This window comes from Adiantum capillus-veneris, chromosome 7, assembly GCF_014529385.1.
Source record: "Adiantum capillus-veneris isolate H3 chromosome 7, ASM1452938v2, whole genome shotgun sequence".
Lineage (NCBI taxonomy): Eukaryota > Viridiplantae > Streptophyta > Polypodiopsida > Polypodiales > Pteridaceae > Adiantum > Adiantum capillus-veneris.
In genome coordinates, this window is record NC_140937.1 from 37,066,785 (window position 1) to 37,086,848 (window position 20,064).

Here is a 20,064-nt window from a genome sequence, read left to right on the forward strand (position 1 = left end):
CGATATTAAGCTGAGACACATTTTTCCCGAACACTGGTTCATTGTTACACTTTTTACCGTAAAAACATAATATTTACCATTGTCATTTTCTATTTCTCTCTCTTGCAAAGAAACATCTTATTATGAAATTCTTGTCAATGGCCTTATGTGGACCCACCTTGTTCTCGAAGGAGCCGGGTCGTGCACGGAACCGCGGGAAGCATTCACTTTATCAGTCTCAACGCATCCTCCGCTGCCAATTAGACTAGTTGAATTTTTCTATTGTTAACTGTCCAAAACCACTTCCCCTTGCAAGTTGCAACGAAGTAGACCTTTCAAGCTACGCAGACCAGCTAATAAAATATTCTTTAGTCGCATCTCCAGCTCACTAATAATAAGGCAGGCTCAGAAGATATATCAGCTCACATCGTGATCTGTCTTGCACTACTGTGTACTAGTGTGCAGATCATAAACTGCTCAGATGAATCCAGTACTTGGCGAGATCTTGATGACGACAGAGTTCTACGATAGCCAGCTTTTCGGCGTGGTGAGTAATCAGGAATGGAGCGATAAGTGCAGCTGCTAATTAATCACAGTCTGCTGTTTGTGTTTGTTTGCTGATGATCATGATTACTAGCTGCAGGGCTGGACGATCATGCCGGACATGCTTAGCACCCAGGTGATTGCGCAGAACATGGCCCTATGGGAAATGGAGGAAGTGGAAGAGGAGAGGGAGTGGCGGAGGCGCTTCGCGGAGGCATGGCGGGAAGGAGTGGCGGCGGAGGTGGGAAGCAGGCGAGAGTGGATGCGAGCGGAGGCGCATTATCTGCAGTGCTGGCAGCTGCTGCTGCTGCCGGGCGTGGAGCCCCCAAAGCGGCGATGCAACAAGTCGTGGGGCGCGGAGAGCGTGTATGACTGGATATGCATGTGCGTGGGTACCCGCCTCACTACCGTATACCAGCAGTACGCCCACGACTTCCCCAAAGCACTGGCCGTGGTCGCCTGGCTCCAACAACGGCAGCTCTACCCTGTTATCACGCCACCGGCCGAACGCCCAGCTCGGCCAGCTGCTGCCGGCCGAGCGCCGAGCGACCTGCCGCTCAACCGGTGGTGGCCGGAATTGCAGCGGCACAGGGCCTTGCTTCTGTTCCAGTGGAGTTGGACCGAGGAATTGGCAGGAAACCTTCGTCACGCCCTTCGCCTTCAAGCCTTGGCGTTGCAGCGCATGCAGGAGGCTGCAAACCAGCCCCTGCCTGCACGAGTCATCGCATCCAAAAGCTTGGCCCGCATCGCTGGCAATTCAGGCAACATTAATGAGGCCCGCTTTTGGTCCCAGACCGCGTCCTCGTATTGGGCGTGTGATCGTGCGCGCTTTTCCCGTGATTGGGAACGGGCTGTGGAGCGCGTCTCCGGCCCGATCAACGATCGATGGGCCTCCATAATTAGTTCTTTTCACGGGGGCCAAAAGTTGTTCTTAGTTTCTCCCACTGCCATCCTGCCCCGGTCGCCTCTTCGTTTCTGCAAAGACGTCCACCAATGCTACACTCAATTGACACTATTTCCGGTTAGTCTTTACACTCAAAATTTTATAACCAACATTTTTATTTTCATATTTTCATTTTCTCTACTCCATCCCCCCGCCCCCCGCCGGGGCGGCCCCCTCTTGCATGCAAACAAAAAATAGTGGCTTGATTGTTGTTTTCTAAAGCCAAAATAGACTCTTCTACGATTTTGTATAGCAATTGCTTGTGGTTAACACAAGTAGATTAGGTAAACACCCTAGTGCTATGCTAATTGCATTCGCATCCAACTAGAATGTCCTTGCTAAGTGTAAGTGTTACGTACATGGTTGTAGATTGAACTTTACAAACACAAATCAATGTCTTGTATAATGCCAAATACTTTCAAAACACAATAATAATAGATACACAATATTAGATACGTCAAGTCTTGCACAAAACTAGGTACCTTCAAAAGTGCTGCTATTTGTGACGGCATCCAAAGAGAAGGCCTTGCATCTCTTACGATGAAGCTTCTTGTACTAAATTTTTGTTTTCCACCTTGTGGCTGTGTCATATTCTTCGCCAACTGTTATATTATATTATATAAACATACAAGATTAATCTTTTTGTGGATTACTTTTGTAGTTTGATGCTTCTAACGGTTTCACATTTATTCAAAAAGAGAGAGAGAGAGAGAGAGAGGAATGAAGAGGGACAAAAAATTAACAGTTGCGCAGAGAGAGAGAGAGAGTTGCGCAGAGAGAGAGAGAGAGAGAGAGAGAGAGAGAGAGAGAGAGAGAGAGAGAGAGAGAGAGAAGCCTATAGGTTGCGGTTTCTAACCTTAGGAACTGAGAGGGCATGTGGAAGGTCCTGAGGTACTATAATAGAAAACTATGAGGCATAGAAAATGAAATGAAATGAAATGTTGTATTAAATGTTTTCAAAAGGCCAAAACAACCTATGAGATTAAATTGATACAATCTTGGTGGATCTAATCCAATGTCGGGGTAGAAAAATAAAAATAAAAATGAAGTAAAGTGAAAGACTAAAAATCATCATCATCATCATCATCAATGGCCGAGGATGCCTGACATCGGGCGTTGTTCGAGAAAGTATTGCATCAGACGTTGAAGAGCTTTGTCAATGTTTGCCTCTATAAATAGTCGTATTGGGCATCTCCCATGTTGTGAAAGTCCTGATCTGTTGATGGAGCCTCCGTTGATTGTCGTGGTCACCCTCGAAGACGTGGGCGTCTAGCTTGCACGAGCGCAATGGCTCTGTTAACTGATATACCTCTAGTATGGATGGGCTTTGAAGTTTGTTGTGAAGCATGCTCGTCTGGCTGTCGAGTCTCTGCTCTAAAGAAGTCAATGATCTCCCTCTGTGAATGTCTCCCACTGCCTGATCTCCTCAAGAGACTCTCCATGTGTCTACGCAGCTCTAGCAAAACAACCCGAGGCATCTTTGATCTTGACATCTCATGACTCTAGCCAATGGTCCAAAGCCCTCTCTGAATAGACAATGAAAGCGGCCTCGTAGCTCACAGTATACCGGACAATGACAAATGTGATGTAACTGTGTCTCTGGTTCTATATGACACAACTTGACATATCCTGGCCCCTGCTTGTAATCTCCTAAATTTGCCAGTCTCAATCCCTAGCTGATGCGATGATGTGCGCATCTAGCCAATAGCACATTGTATTGCAAAGGATAAATGAGTGTCTATATAGGCCTGTATGATCACATATCCATCCTCTGTTAGTTGGAGAAGATGCTCTCTATAGAAAGCCATCTTCATGCCCAACTCCTGTGTCAATTGTATCCATGTACTCCCGGTATCAAGCTGAAACAAATCCTGGCATATGAGCCTACTCTCTATCCTTGTGAGAGATAGGGAGGGTGCATCCGAGGAGTATTGTAACGAAGGCAACCTCTATCCATGTTGAAACCATGCAACTGAAACCATGATGTCATATGTCCAAACTAGCATGTTGTATCCCTTTGTAGCGCTAGCTGTTGGGATGACTCAAGGGCTAGTCAAGCATATTTTTCTTTGGGGAGTTCCCATAACTATGCATGAAGGAGATTGATCTAGTAAGTGCCTCAACCACGAGAGGGGGGGGCAAGTAGCTTGGCTCAAATAATCTCATGTGGCACCGAGGCCTTAGCGTGAATCATCCGAGAGATCATAGAGACTAAAGGCCTCTCCATACATCTTCATCCATCAGTGCTACTAGATCTGCCATGGTGGTCCACCGAGAATCCCCAATCCAAACTCCGTAAAGCATAGCTGAAGCCACTAGAGTGTCAAAAAGCCAGAGCTTTGTTCGAGGTTCCTAAAATTGAACCTGTGAATGCATCTTCTCCGATCCTCCCAAGGCTGCATAAGTTCTTGTCAATCTAGCCTCTGTTGTTCTCCTCAATGAAAACACCGGTCCATTGAAGACTACCCCAAGATAGGTGTATGCATATGTATACTCCACCGTCTTCTGGACATATGTAAATGTGCGTGCTGACCTCCTGACCCACTGTGGTGTGGTGTTAAACACCATTGGTTTTCCCCAAGTGAACAGACAATCCATTATTGTGGGCAAATGTGTACAAAGCATCTAAATGTCATTGCATCTCCTTTGGGGAGTCAGAAATCAACACAATATCATAAGTATAGAACAATAGTGGGATCCACGCCCCTACCAACTATGCTCCTCTATTACCATCCCTCTCAATGTAGTCAGCAACATTATCCACATATATGCCAAATAGTGTAGGCGATAGCGGGCAGCCCTGTTTCACCCTGATAGTGGATTGAACCAAATCAGAAATCCCCTCTAGAGTACATACATGCCCCACTTCTGACCATGATCCCCCAAATCAACTCTGTGGGTACCCCCATCTCATGCAATCTGCGCATCAATCTAGCTCTGAGCACTGTATCTATCCAGAAAGCAACAATAGAGCCATCTCCCACGTGATCTTTCTTCCTCAATAATTTCTTTGAGTGTCAGAATATGATCAAGAGTAGAGAAACCTCTCCTGAAACCCGCCTGTTCTGCTGGCCATACACCCTCTCTCTCTGCCCATCTACTCAACTGTAGCTTGAGGATGTATGCTTACAACCATGCCAATGTGTGTCCAATCATGATAGTGTGGTAGTTCCTAGGCTCCATAGGGACCTCTGACTTGAAGATAGGTTCGATAGACGTAGAAAAACTCCAAGTATCATGTAGGCCCTCGCACATGGCATGGTTGAACATCATTGCTAGAAGCTCTACAAGCATATCTCTCGCATGTATAAAATGCTATGCTACTAGGCCATCGTGATCATATCATCTCCTAGTCCTCATCCTATTAATGGCCTTTTTTACCATCTCGGCGATAAAGAAAGCACATGTGTGTGGCCATCGCTCTGGAGGATCCGGAAGAGGTTGCTGCCCCGAGACTGTGTAGAGAGATGATGTGTACGACCCCATACCTCTGTAGAAGTGATGAATGGTGGGGGAGAATGCCCATGGAAGAGTCCCCATGCCTTGCCTGAATTGTGGCTCAAAAATAGCTGGTATAAATCCTGCTCAAATCGAGCTAGGAACGCCCTCTTCTTTCATCACACAAAATGCCGAAAAGCAATCCGTGACTGCCTGTGAGCGATGACTCCTAGAAGGACCTCCCTATGAAGTTAGGCTCTGGTCTCTCTACACTCCTCATCATACCAGCTATCCTGGGTATGCTCCCATAAGAATGTTGCTGCCCAAGCTCAGTGTGTGGGTACGCCTCTGTTGCTACATCCTGTAGTGTCTCTGTCAATATATCGGTGAGCTCCTCTAGAGGTCTCCCCGGATCCTCTGTGCATAAACGTATGTAGATACCATCTATGTAGACAGAATTAGTCTTCGCCAAAGTAAAAGTGTATTGGGTATGCGTAGAAGGACCTCCTAGAAGGACCCCCCTATGAAGTTAGGCTCTGGTCTCTCTACACTCCTCATCATACCAGCTATCCTGGGGTATGCTCCTAGAAGAATGTTGCTGCCCAAGCTCAGTGTGTGGGTACGCCTGTGTTGCTGCATCCTGTAGTGTCTCTGTCAATATATCGGTGAGCTCCTCTAGAGGTCTCCCTGGATCCTCTGTGCATAAACGTATGTAGATACCATCTATGTAGACCGAATTAGTCTTCGCCAAAGTAAAAGTGTATTGGGTATGCGTAGATGTTTGTGCCAGTCGGGCTATGCCAATTTGGAATGAGACGGTAAACATGAGGAGGGCATGATCTACAGCTACCCCGATAGGCCTGGGCCCGACTCTAAAGTTTTGAATAGAGGGTATGAAACTAGGTTGAGCCAAAACATAATCCACTATGCTAGCCCCATGTCTATGAGGAAAACAAGTGAACCCACTCTACGTTGGAAATCTCTCGCGGCCATTCAAGATGGCCATTCCATGTGAAGTCCCCATATCTGTCAGATATCCCCCATATCCAGTGTGCTCCTCATCCTGCGGCGAACACCTGTGAAATCCCATATCATTGACATCCAATTCTCTCAACATTTCCTCTAAGGTGTTGTAGAAAGATGTCTGAGACTGGCCCGTCCTGGCATTATAGTCTCCCAGAAGAATGACATATTTAGAGAACTCCCAGTTGTCCTCATCCAATATCATGTAGGGTGAGTACCCCTTGGGTGATGCATAATGAGATGTGTTGGGGAAAAAATAGCATATCTCAATGTAGAGTGGCCTCCTTGTCTCTGCTCTCACTCTAACCCACATATATCTGGCCTACTCATCTCTCCGAACAATACGAATGAGGGGCTAAAACTCCTCCCTAGTTAGGACTGCCACACCTCCTGACCCACGTCCTCTATGCATTGATCTTACATCCTACCTACGAGTAGTCTCCCAATGGTATCCCGTCACTCTAGGTAATGTGCCGCTAGGAGGCTGATGTGTCTCCAAGTAAAAAATAATGTCTCTTCCCTTGAGGCTATCCTCAAATGCGCCTACATCTAGCTTCATTGATCCATTACAATTCCATTCCGCCATTTTAAGGTTGGTCCCATAGGTCTCGCACCATCATGCAATGCATTTTTCTAGCACCACTACTCTCCCTCCCCTGTAGAAAGCAATTTTACCTTTCTCCCTCGCTACCTTGATCTCTGGCATCAGCTCTTGCATGTGTGCTACTTGTGTTAGGGTGAGGTCATCACCCAAAAATATCCCAGTTTGCTTGAGTGTTGGTCTCTTCTTCAAGAATTCCTTCCTAGCTTTTGGCGTAGGGAAACAAATAATGAGTACTCTTTCCTTGAATACCCATGCGCTTCAAGAGCTCTTGCTCTTCTTCGTTTACTTTCTTTGAGACCTGTAACACACACATGAAGGGCTCTAGTCTTCCTCTTTTACTCCTTCTCATTTGTCATATTGATGATAGTGGATGTCGGCGTGGCTTCATGCACCTTATCTTTTCCTTTTTTTGCGTCCTCGATCCACTGTTGAAAGTGGGCTCGAACTGCTCGGATGGTCAAGGGGCTCATCGCGATGACCTTGGACATCTCGGAGGTCTCAAACTCTATCTAATAGTAGCCGCGTCCGAGGAACTGAACGTCCAAGATCTTGCCCACCTTTGCGAGAAGGCGGGCCTGGAGAAGATCACGCAGCTCTCCTCTGCTGGGTCTGGTGCCGAGAATCTTGTAGATGACGGAGGTCGCCTGCAGGCGTTTCACCTCTGCGGCTAGGCTCACTTGCTCTCTCGATGAAAGAGCAAGTCGAATGGTGGGCTCAGCGGGGTTGGGCGAGGGGACTTCATTGGAGTTCCTCTATGGCGGAGCTTGAGCCTCCATTTGTGTCTGCTGCTGTGGAGAAAAGGCGGAGAAGAGTCGACGAGGGGGGGAGCTCCCGCTGAACCAAGCACGTCGAGGGAGCTGGCAAGGCCCGAGAAGCAGGAGTGGCTAATTGTAAAGTGCAGGCGGGCGAGGCAGTGGGCTAATGGCAATGTGCAGGCAGGCGGGTGGGGCAGTGGGATGGCGGGCGGACATGGCAGCGGCGGGGGATGGTGGACGTGCAGCGGACATGAAGCGGGTGGGGCTGGCGATGGGCAGCGAGAGGGGCAGGCGACAGATAGGCGACGGGTAGCGGGCAGCAGGTGGGGCAGCGGGCAGGGCAGAGCGTGCAGCGGGCGGGCAGGTGGGCTGCGTGCAGGAGGAAGAGCGGAGGGATTACGCGAGGGCAGCGATGGCGAGGAGGGGTGGGGGGGAGGGGGTAGCGATGGCGAGGGGGAGGGGTGCGGGCAGCAGCAGCGAGCCATGAAAAAAAACCAAATCGTTACCGCATGGTTACAAGATTGCAGAGCAACTCAAAGACAAGCGCCCCTTTCGGTATTTCTTTTTGTATTAATCTGTGTTCAAAGTACAAGAGAGTGGGAAGTCGCTCACTCTCAGACTCTGCATCCAGATGCTCTAAGAAGTGAAGCCTTGCCTGCTTATTTATAAGTAGAAGGGATGCCCAAAAGCAGAGCCCCCAAAAGCATTAAACTCAAAAGCTTATAACGTCAAAAGCAACTGTCCCAAAAGCTGCTAAAATCAACCAGCGTGTTTTTAGGAAAATCCGTACGCAATGCCATGTCAGCAATTCAACGAAATTTGGCCGCAATTTCCGGAAGTTCCGTACAATTTCCACGTTAGCCTGTCGGCGCATAATGCGGGGGTCCGTACTGCTCCCACGTGGCATGCCTGCCGCGGCCACTGTGTGTGTCTGGAAGCCTGCCATGTCACCAATTTGTGACAACTGGAGCCATTGGAGGAGGACCAATATATGGTCGGAGGAGACTTACATGAAAAGCATTATGGATGCGCCAATGAGAAGGCAAATTCAATTGAACAGTCACTTCATTGAATTTATCTGTAATCTTGAAAGGACCGTAAAAGCTATGGGAAAGTTTAACAACCTTTTCTTTTCGGACTCGCTTTTTTAATCTAGCTGTCTCAAACTTAAGTAGGACATATTGTCCTTTTTCAAGATTGAGATTTCTTCTGTGCTTGTCTGCTTTTCTCTTCTGCTGTTCTTGAGTACAAATTCGTCTGCGGCAAAGATGTTTTCTTGATAACCATAATAGGGATTAAGAGTGGCTTCCCATAAATAGTTTCGAAGGGAGCTTTACTAGTTGAGGAATGTATATTATTTTTGTACGCAAACTCAACTAAGGGTAAGTACTGTTCCCATTCGGATTGTCTTTCCGAAATATAGCACTTGAGAAGGTTTAAAACAGTGGCATTAGCGATTTCGCTTTGACCATCTGCTTGAGGATGATAAGCTGATGAAAAATCAAGCTTAGTTCTCAAATTCTCGAACAGTGCTTGCCAAAATAGACTAGTCATGCGAGGATCTCTATTGCTGACAATAGTCTTTGGCAATCCATGATGTTTAAAAATCTGAGCTATAAATATTCTAGCCATGCGATCAACTTTGATCGTCTTCTTAACCGGAAGGAAATGTGCTTGCTTACTGAATCTGTCTACTATAGTCCAGATTGCATCATTTCCAGTCTTGGATCTAGGAGGATCCTCAACATAATCCATGGAAATACTTTCCCATGGCGTGCTAGACATAGGGAGGGGCTGAAGCTTGCCATAAACTTTATGTCTGTCATATTTCACTTTTTGGCATACTAAACACTCGCGTACATATTTTTCAATGTTCGCTCGAAGTGTTGGCCAAAAGAAATATCTTTCGAGGGCACTAGTGGTAGCAACAATTCCCCGATGCTCAGCATATGGAAAATTATGTGCTTCATCCATCACCTTCTGTCTTAAGGGTTCAGCTATGCATATTGCTTGTTGATGATATAATGTATTATCCCTAATGGAATAAGGTGGCCTTAAGTGACCAGCTTGAAGATCTGGCCAGAATGTAGCGAAGTCTGGATCTTGAGGATACATCTCAACTGAGAGATTCTAGTTCCTCATGATAAATAGTTGTCATTGCATTGATCTTTGGATACGTGGAGAGGGCATCTGCAACCACATTCTTTGTTCTAGAAGTGTGTAAAATCTGAAAATGGAACATTGAAAGAAAGTTGGCCCATCTCATTTGCTTTTCTGATAATTTTCTCTGTGTGAGAAAGTCGCGAAGACTCTGATGATCTGTCTTGATTATAAAATTAGCTCCTAACAGATGATGTTTCCAAATGGAAAGAGCATGAATTACTACCATTAGCTCTTTCTCATAAATGGAAGCATGCAACTCTGCATCTTTAAGGCGTCGACTTTCGTAGGCTATTGCATGACCCTCTTGGTTCAAAACTGCTCCTACACAATCTCTGTTGGAATTAGGGTTGCAGAGAAACACACACAGCTTGGAGAAGACGAAGGAAGCTCAAGGCACAGAATAGAGAGTGTGTTACTTAGTGTGCAATGGAAAGATAGATAGCCCTAGAGTGATGGGCGTATATACAATGCTTGGGGGAAAAAACCTCCTAAAGAGGGAAAAAATACCCCGACGGTCCTAGTGTGTTCACACACATCACTACCACATGTATATGGTAACAAATCCCCCCTCGAGTGATGCGGTGATCGAGAGCTGGCACATGAGTAAAGGGAAGTGCCATGTCTTGAGGACATGATCAGTCCACAAAGGGGAGTAAGCCCAAAGCTTTGCGGAAAGCTTCAAGATTCTCACGAGACAATGCCTTTGTAAAAAGATCTGCAAGGTTGTCGGCAACGGCTGATGTGTGGCGTGCACGAGCAGGGGCAGCGATGGCAGTGGTGGGGAGGAGAGCACGAGCAGAGAGAGAGAGAGCAGCAGCAAGCTTCATTTGATGTACTGGACTGTTTTGAATGCCCCTAGAGGGAAATTGGCATCTTAAAAGCCCACGGCACGACATGCACATGGCACATGGTAGTAGCTCTTTTGTCTGAATGTGGTCCCTTGGAATGAGCTTATAGTGGCAGATATGTACAAAAAGGCCAAGATGGACTATTTGAACGCATTTAGCACAGGGGTCCTTCAAGATTTCAATGACGATGGGGTATCCTACGTAAGGAGCTCCTTTCTTGGACTATTGTTTCTTGGAGTACACTGATTGTAGGCTATGCACACCATGACCAAGGCAAGAACTAGATTGTTGTGACCACATGGCACAACATCAGGGCGTCCTTCGAGAATGTACGTGGCTTGAAAGCCTGTGGCACTATATGCACTCATCTGCAACAATTGTGGACCTTTGGCAAGAAAAACTTGCATATTGTTTGGGAGATGGGAGGGGAGAAGGGAGATTTGAATCTTGTTGAAGAGCCCATCCTTGATCTGTCAAAGATGGTCATGCCACTCATCATTTTTTAATTAATTAGGGTTAATAACAAGGTTAGTTTGTAAATATTGAAATATTTCAGGACATGTAGGTTGTGATGGTTCTTTCAACCGTGGGTTTTCTCCTGGACAATGGCTGTCATGGTTCACATGTAATGGGTAACATTTGAGGGAAAACCGCGTATATGGAAGAGTTTTGAGAAATGTCTTTTAATTCCAGCGCAATAAACAGAAATATGGGCAGATTTCAAAGATAAGTACCATTTTGATGTTGAAGGTGCATGCTATACGTTCAAACTCAAGATATGAGATAAAGGTAGGGGTAAAGGATGGGTATACCACACTCAGATAAAGTCCCTGCCCAACAAGATCCAGGTTGGTCTTCATGTGATTTGGAGGGATCTTCAATGAGACATATAACTGTTAACTTGAGCAGTTAATTCTTTCAAGTGGTTCACTGTTTACTTCAGTGTTTGTCCCAAAGTGCACACTGCCCGATGCCAAAAGGGATGTTAACACTTTGTTGTGTTTGCTTGGGGGTGTGAGTGTGATCTACATAAGAAAAAAACAGGCATGGCTTGATAGTATCTCAATCTTATGTTCCAAAAAACCTGCATATTCCTGGGGGTGTCATTAGAAAATGCATAGATTCCCAAAATAAAACAAATATGTATGGGTTCACTATGAGTGTCATTATCCGATTCAATTGGGAAAAGTGTGTCATTATATTTCACCTAGATACTTCAGTACTAAAAAACACGCAAACATTTTCGAATAATACAAAATGTGTATTAGTTTCACTTTCTTTGCGAATCACCATTTGCTTAAACTTTGGCATTGATATGAAAAATCCTTGGAAGAACCGATGCCGTTTTTCCATCTTGATTTATTGCCTACTAAACTTCTGGTGTTTGTGTGCAGCGGATAAGTAATATACAAGGTACCTTTGCACTGGGGTATTTTCCACTGGTCGGTGACTTGGCCAACTGGGATGAGCAATTGATGGTTCATTTCGAAGCAGGGCGAACTGCTGATCGGGAGGAGCAATGGGAGACAGCAATATCGAGCTACCTGGCGTGCAAAACAATGATTGTTGAGCTAGCTGATCGGTGTCCTGAACTGTTGCGGATTTACAGGAACACTGCCATGGTCATAGGCACACAACTGGCACATTTGTACCAGTGGCATCTCCATGACTACCAGAAGTGTGGTGCTACTTTGGATTGGTTGTTGTCGATGGTGGAGCTACCGGAGGTCAGCCCTGAGCTGTTGCTACATCGCTGCCAGGTGTCATATCAGCACCTATTGGGGAATGGGATCAAGGATGGAAATGATGCTGTTCAGGAACTCAGTCAAGTCATGGCCCTAGCTCCAAATACATCACCCTGGCCGGACCTTGCTGCGATCTTGTGTTTGGGTTTGGCTGCAGCAAGTGCTCTGATTGACCCCCTTGAGGCATCCAAATGGTTAGACGAGGCCTTCCGTATGAGCGAAAGCTGGCATTTTGAGTGGCAGGTTATTTTGAGGAAGATTGCGGCAGACATATCTGCTGACATGAGAGATTTCATGGCGGTCCGGGATCATGCGCTCAAGCTAATAACCAAGCTGGAGGGCAAAGGCTCAAGGCACCTGGAAGCTAACATTCACTGGCATCTTTTATCCAAATACTACTGCATGGCTTTGGATGCCTGCTTTTTAATGGACGGCCATGGGAGCAGCACTGAAGTTGGCCTGCAGTGGGATGTTGAGGCGAAGCATCTTGAGACGGGACTCCGTGATAAAGTAATGGATCTGATGGAGGAGTTGGAGAAGCATCCTCTTGTCCGGCTAGATGATTATGATGAAAGTAAGCACCTTGCTGAGCTGGAGCTCACTCAAGCTGGAATGTGTATGATGGGATACGCTCTTTGCCGTAGCCTAGGAGAAGCTATCTCTAGAGCTAGTGGCTCCAAGGGTGGAAGGATGAAACCGAAAGACTATACAACAGTGCTATCATGGTAAGATATTGATTAACCTTGCTCGTTACAATTAGTTCATCTGGATCCAGGAACTCATTGCCTCATCGTGCTAAACTAATCATATGCTTCCAGTGTGCAACAAGAGATCTTCTTCGCCAAAACTATGTTATCAGAAACTGAACGTGAGGCTCGTCAAGTATCGTGCTCGGGATGGCACTGGCTCATAGGCCTTAGCTACACCAAGTTAGGGGAGCTACATGAAAGACAACAATGCAATGAGACGAATTTGGCTGGTCTCAAGCACGCTTATGAGGCTGCAAGAGATCATCTCCTGCAGGTGCAACCTGATTATACGTTGGGTGCCCAGTTAATGGAACTACTTGGGTTTAGCTACCATGCACGTTCTGGACCAATGAACTTGGATGACCACAAATTTTGTGCACTGAGTGGAGTAGCAACAGCCCTGGGACTAACTCTATTGCAGAGCGAACGTGCAGGTCAGGCCTGATCAACTCCTACAAGCAGAACTTAATTAAAGACTAGTACAACCTAATGGGTTTTTCCCTCATTTGTCTCACTGATATTGTTTGATTGATATCACTCAAGGTGGAGTTTCTATGGATGCATTTTTGGAAGCTGTTGCGCAAGCTGAGATATATTCTCGATTGCCAAGGCAGAACATTTCGGTCCAGTTTGCTGAGCATCGTGATATATTTTCTAGATTGCCTGCAGGGGTGCATACTGCACAAGTGACAACATTCTATGACGACCTGCTTGTCAAGATACTTGAGAAACGAGAACAGCGTGCAAACATACAATCCTCCTGGTCCAGGGTTCTTGCAATTAGGCGACTGGCTATGATTCGACTTTATCAGAGTACTGCTGATCCGGAGAGTTTGCCAAACGACAAGTATATGCATCTGCAAACGTTGCTTGGTGATAGTTTAGTATGGTTGGAGCAAGGCCTCAGCACACTCTATTCATTCCAATGGTTGCGTTTCTACTCAAAGAATAGACCTCCTTACTACTCGCAGGTCTTAGAGTGTTGGCCAGTGAATCCCCCAGAGTCCGAACAGGTATAAACAATGTGTCACTTTTTTCTCACGATATGAGGCGTCTTAGATAAACTTATGGCATTCTTATGAAATCAATATGTAAATTGTATCTTTGTCAGAACACGGGCATGTTTTGGAGAATTATTTGCGAAACACGGCATTTTTGCGCTGCGCAAACACCACCTATATACCAAGTGTATTATCAGTTCTCAAAAGGATATATCACTATCTTTTTGGTAGACCACGAGGTATTTATATTATAGGCATCAATTTGAAGCTGCTTATTGCTAATTAAGACATTAGAAGCAAAACTAGATTAACATATATGCAGGATTCTGTAGAGATCATAGAGCCACCTATGTCTTTGGAAGATGTGGAGGAGATTTTAAGGAAGTTCTATAGAGAGAAGCCAACAGGTCCCCATGATATTTTGATGCGTTTACACAAGATTCTTATTAAACCCATTTCAAATTCTTTACGGAATGCAAGCAGGGTTGTTTTCATTGCAGAACAGGTATGGATAGTCTTTTTTGTTTTTTTTACCCAAGTAGGAAAGACAGAATTCATTCTTTTGGCTGGGAATTGCAGATTCTTGCAAATGTTCCGTTTGCGATTCTGATGGATCCTGAGACAGGGAGGTATCTTTTCCAGCAGTGCACTGTCTCTGTAGCCCCATCGGCGCTGGCCCTTTGGCAATGCATCCGGCGCTACACATCGGCGTCAGGCCAAAGTGAGGATGCGTTTCCAATGAAGCCCGCATTAGTTGTTGCGGATCCTGCATATTTGGATCCTGATTTTCCAAGACTACCTTACTCCTTCGAGGAAATAAAAGCAGTGCAGATGATATTCAAGGAGAAAATGACTGGCTGTAGTCTGCAAGTTGAGGAGAAGGTGGGCATGGAGGCCACTGTGAAGGCTGTGTTGGAAGCAGCTGAGAGCCCTGGAAGGAACCGTCCATTCATACATTTTGCGGTGCACGCCGGAACTGAGCAGAAGAGAATACCACACACTGATTTTGGTAGACTACAATATGGTGGCATTAAGCAGGGAACCATCTATCTTGCAGATCCATTGGTGAAAGAATGGCCAGCACTTGGATACATTGAACATCTATCTCTGAGGTCCGAGGAGGAGGAGGAGGAGACGAGAGCATTGAGCAAGAAGAAGAAGTCCAAGGGAAAGTCTACCAAGAAAAAAAAGATGAGCCATCCATCAGAATGGCAATTGGGAGCAGACGATCACATTCTTGGGCGAGAGAAGGCTTGGAATGTCGATATGGTAGTTTTAAGTGCTTGTGAGAGCTCCAAGGGCCAGGTAGGCACATGCATATATGTCATAAAAAAATGTTGTACTGATTCTTTTGTGAAAACAAGTAGATTTCCTTTGTTGGAAAATCACCATTGGAGGCTTGGAGTATCATTGATATGAACGTGAGGATTGTCACATTCTCACTGAAGCGGAGACTAGGAGCAACATCATGAGCTTCTGCAAGTGAGGCACCGCATACCTAGCTAGGTGCAGTTAGTGAAGAGCTGGAGCCATGTGTGGGCGGCTCTTTGCTCTCAGCCGCACTGTGTACCCAGTGTCCATAAACGTAAGCTCGTGATGTCGGGCTGGACAAGGGAATATGCGAAAATATCTATGGATATGTGGCATCCCCATTTCATATATCTTAATATGTCATCCAACTACCCCAATAGTTGATCAATTGTGTGAACTAACTAAACTAGTGTTTGTTTGCATGCAGGTGCTTCAAAGTGGTAGTTACTTGAATCTGCCTCGAGCATTGACATTAGCTGGGGTTCCTTGTGTGGTGGCTGCACAATGGCCAGTGGAGGACGCATGCTCTACTCCTAGGTTGATGCAGTACTTCTACCAAGGTATGAAGGATGGGCTAGACGCATCAACGGCTCTTCAAGTTTCCATGCAAAAGATGCTAGCAGATGGACAATACAGTGTATACCAATGGGGTGCATTCATGGTGTGGGGACTACCCACAGTTCGATTACCTATAGAACACTAATGTTGGTTCTGCAATAAGAAAGCACACAAGAACTAGTGCAAAGCAAGCTCTAGGGTTAATTTGAACTTATAAACATGGAGTTTTAGACCATCAACTACTGCTAAAAAACAAACCATCTTTTGGGCCTTGATTTTTCATGGTAAACTAAGTAAACAACTAGAATTTATGGAAAAGTCTAAGCCATTCATCGAGATGTATATCTTAGTTGCCCAAATTTTGACCTTGAAAATTAAGGTATGATAAAATTACAACCAGGATGTTTCATCTTCAATGTACATTGCATCTTCAACGTACATTGCGAAGCGAGTTAAGTGAGCATTGCCATCAACCTCTAAGCTACTGGCAGCTTTCGATGATGCTTCGATCTGGTTCAGCTTATGATTTTGTTTGTTCTTGGTATAAATGTGGGGGCTCATATTGATTCATAATAGATAGGTGACTACAATTTTCAAACATAAAACCTTGCAAAATTTGAAAGGTGGAAAATGGACGTAAATCTCGTGGACAATGGAGGGTCACTAACCTAATGGTTTTGTTTTTGTATGTTTTGGTATGATTTTATTTTTCTATCGAGCCAAATAGGAGATAGCATAGCCAAAAACAAAAGAGTTTTGTGCTTTTGATCTAAAGATACAAATAGGATATCCATTTGACTTTCTCATATGTCAAAAAAGTTTTATGTTTTTTCTTAACAAGTGATCAGCATTGTAAGATTGCATCATGCCATCTCAAAACAACTTCTTCATTGGCCTTTCTTTTTAATAAAAGATTAGCAATTGAGATTTACAAAAGGCATTGTGGAATATCCAAAATATTCTTGAAAAATTTAATTTAAACGAAGTGAGAATTACATTTTTTTCATTTGAAATTGGTAATTTACACAGCAAGATCGGGATACATGAGTAATGCATCATGTTTTGAAGTGCCTTACATCTTCACTCATGTAAACATTTACATACTTCATAATTATTTGTTATCACAAAAATGAAATTGACATCTCCTAAGAATCTCCTTACATCCATGTTCTCTATCAGATTAGTTATGCATATTTCAACGTTTTATTGATACTCTCTTTGTCATATGTTAATAACTATTGATTTTGTCACAAAATTTAGTGTAGGATGCCACTATTTGATACATTTAAAGAGACATATTAACAATAGAAAGGAGATGAGATGTGTGTGTGTGTGTGTGTGTGTGTGTGAGAGAGAGAGAGAGAGAGAGAGAGAGAGAGAGAGAGAGAGAGAGAGATGAAATTACGATTGGAATGTTTCCCCCTCCATCCCTCCCTCCCTCCCTCCCTCCGTCCCAAATAGGGCTTTTGCATTAATGGTAGCTTACATGCAAGATAAATACATCATTATATTCATCTTGCCAACAAGACTACCTTAACAAGGTGGCCTTCTCTTCATGCTAGCACGTTGGTATTCTTTGATCAAGCCAAAAAAGGAAAAATCTTTTCAATCAGATATAAACTCATGGTGCAAGTTAAATACAATCACTATATTGATCATCTTGCCAACAACGTGGCCTTCTCTTCTTTCTAGCTCCGAGGTGTCCACTTGGAAAAAACACCATATATCATGAGTGAACACAAGTACACTTAAAAAATCCTACGCAAATGATTTTGGCATGTTAGACTTACACTTCTATAAATTTTAGGTTTAATTAAACAACCCCTCCAAGTCTATAAATGATTTTAAATCTTTGTTCAAAAGAGACCTTAATGTAGATAGTACGGTTTCAACTACAAACAAATAAACTATTCAAATATTTATATACGAATCATTGACCTCTTTCTCTATACCTAGTAAATATATGTTGTAAGATTGCTCCATCTAAACCCATCCTTAGGCTTCAAGAAACACCTTGCTACCACAAAGGTTTTGAAAGATGTAACTGATAACTTAAGTATCACTTGACTCATGAAATGCAAATGTATGACAAAATGGGCGCAAATTAAAGGCTTGCAACAATAATTAACTTCCTTTAATATCATATGTCATGCTACATTCAACTCATATTAAAAAAAATTGGACCTGCAATAGGAATTATGTGTGTGTGTGTGTGTGAGAGAGAGAGAGAGAGAGAGAGAGAGAGAGAGAGAGCATATTCAACAAGAATACATAATAATCATATTCAACTTTTGAAATAAAAGGACTCTTATTAATGAGATTCCAAAAGATATTAGATCCCTTATACAAATAAATTTCACAACTCAATTAAACATAAGATATCCCTTTTATGTGATACTTTACCTATTTCTTATTGGACATCCCAGAATTCTAGCACATTGGCCTTCTTTGATAGAAAAAGATGACCTTTCTAATCACATATAGAGACATGATGAGGCATATCACCGAATAAGAGTTATCTTCTTTCTTCTTTAAGGTATTTCTTCTTCCTATAAAAGCATCAAATAACATAAAAAATTGACACAAAATATTGCATGGTTCTCTTTAGAGGATGTATACATACGGAGCTCATGCATGACAAATAGATTCTCCATCGTCTTCTTGAGGTATTAGTGAGATGAATTGGCTAGAAAAGATTTTGATTAAAAAATTAGTAAACCTTATCAAAACATGAAAATGGTAACATAAATGTGCAGAGCTCAAAAAGAGCTTTTTGGTGAGTCCGCGGTCGTGTAGTTTTGATAACCCAAGGAAAAGTTGTGATTGTTTTTTGTGAAGAAATGTTCACTATGGCTAGTCATGTGATTTCAAGTACTCGAGTCCACATACCATATTTTGTCACCATGATTTGATACATTTACAGACATAGTGTTTATCATGTGTTGCATGACAAATAATCTCTTAGGCTGTTCTACAACCGTGCTTGTTCTAACATAGTTGTTCTGTTGCCTTTCTTTTTGTAGATAGCCATGCTCAAAGCAACCATGTCCACAATTTTAACAAACTCTATTATGTGCATTACTTCTATTGCAGGTTTCATAACCTTTTTGACTCCTAGTTCCTCAAAATTGTCCTCTTTCGCCTGTGACGTTTGTTGCTTTCCATGATTATAGTTTCCTTGACCACAATCACCTCCTTAACACTTGCAAAAAGTCCTCTACCTCTTTGTCTACCTATGTTGTTGTAGAAGATATGCTCATATGTGATTTCACCTTGTGAAGATGACTCTTCACCGATGTTCTTCTCTTTGACAATTGACATAGACACAAGAGCTATAAAACACAAGATATTATTTACGAGCTTAGATAGAAGTCTTAAACTGCTTGTATGTAGGTCCCAAGCCATGCAAGAAAACTTCCACCTTGAAATAATCTTCAATAGTAATACCAATAAAAGAAAATGATTTGACTACATCTTTGTCTCGAAGGTATACCCATTATTGGCTTACTCTCCTTCTTAACTGAGTTTAAGTATGATTTTAACTGCAACCCCATTATTAATGTTGGTCACATAGAGTGAGATCAAATTATTTCGAGCTTGCAATGGGAAATCGACATCTTGTATAAGCCCAATCATAGTATCTTACACACCAATTGGTTTGGAGTAGGATTAGTATTTGGTAACTGTAATGTCTCCACCTTTTTAGCTACAGAGGAATAATGAACTTAAAGCTTTAGGAGAAAGCATTGGACATACAAACAGGTAAAACACTAAAAAATGGTATTTTTAGTGTCAAAAGCAATAAAAAATGGTATTTTTAGAATCTTAAGCACAACAAACTTAGGGATAGAAATTTTCATCTACAGAGGAATAATGAACTTAAAGCTTTAGGAGAAAGCATTGGACATACAAACAGGTAAAACACTATCTCAAAAGCAATAAAAAATGGTATTTTTAGAATCTTAAGCACAACAAACTTAGGGCTAGAAATTTTCAGAATCAAGTTTGGACAAAATCTGACCCCGCTAGTCCTCCGGAAGATTCAATGTCAATTAATTTGCTAAGAAAAATCAGATGGTTGCAGTAATCATTCAAGCATAGAGTTTTACTAAGGCCTCCCATATATTTTTTCAAATATTTATGAAAATAGCAAAAAACAGCCTTAAAAATTAGCAGGGTTGATTTTTAAATCAGGCAGGTTGTGGGAGGAGATAGCAGGAGCTACCAGACACTGATTTAGCAACAGATGGTGTCTTTTTGAGGATGGGGGCTGCTTGAGATGCAAAGAACTTCTAGATGCAGCTAGAGAGAGCCTGTGTGTACCTGAAAACTATAAATAGGACCCTAGGCCTCTCGTTTTCACTTAGACTCGGACACCTGGCCATTCCTCTCACATAGAGAGAA

The 20,064-nt window shown here is 43.5% G+C and overlaps 1 protein-coding gene across 2 annotated transcripts; it reads left to right on the forward strand.

Moving 5' to 3' along the window:
- Positions 1-297: 297 nt before the first annotated feature.
- LOC147453696 (uncharacterized) lies at positions 298-15,996 on the forward strand. 2 transcript variants are annotated; one of them, XM_086515804.1, is made up of 9 exons: positions 298-526; positions 617-1,543; positions 11,691-12,766; positions 12,860-13,224; positions 13,334-13,803; positions 13,902-14,030; positions 14,114-14,296; positions 14,371-15,096; positions 15,530-15,996. In XM_086515804.1, exons 1-9 carry the CDS (start codon positions 461-463, stop codon positions 15,803-15,805), a joined length of 4,218 nt encoding a protein of 1,405 aa, XP_086371930.1. In that variant the 5' UTR covers positions 298-460; the 3' UTR covers positions 15,806-15,996. The 2 variants fall into 2 exon arrangements, with proteins under 2 accessions (XP_086371930.1, XP_086371931.1); XM_086515805.1 differs by having other exon boundaries at positions 623-1,543.
- Positions 15,997-20,064: the final 4,068 nt, after the last annotated feature.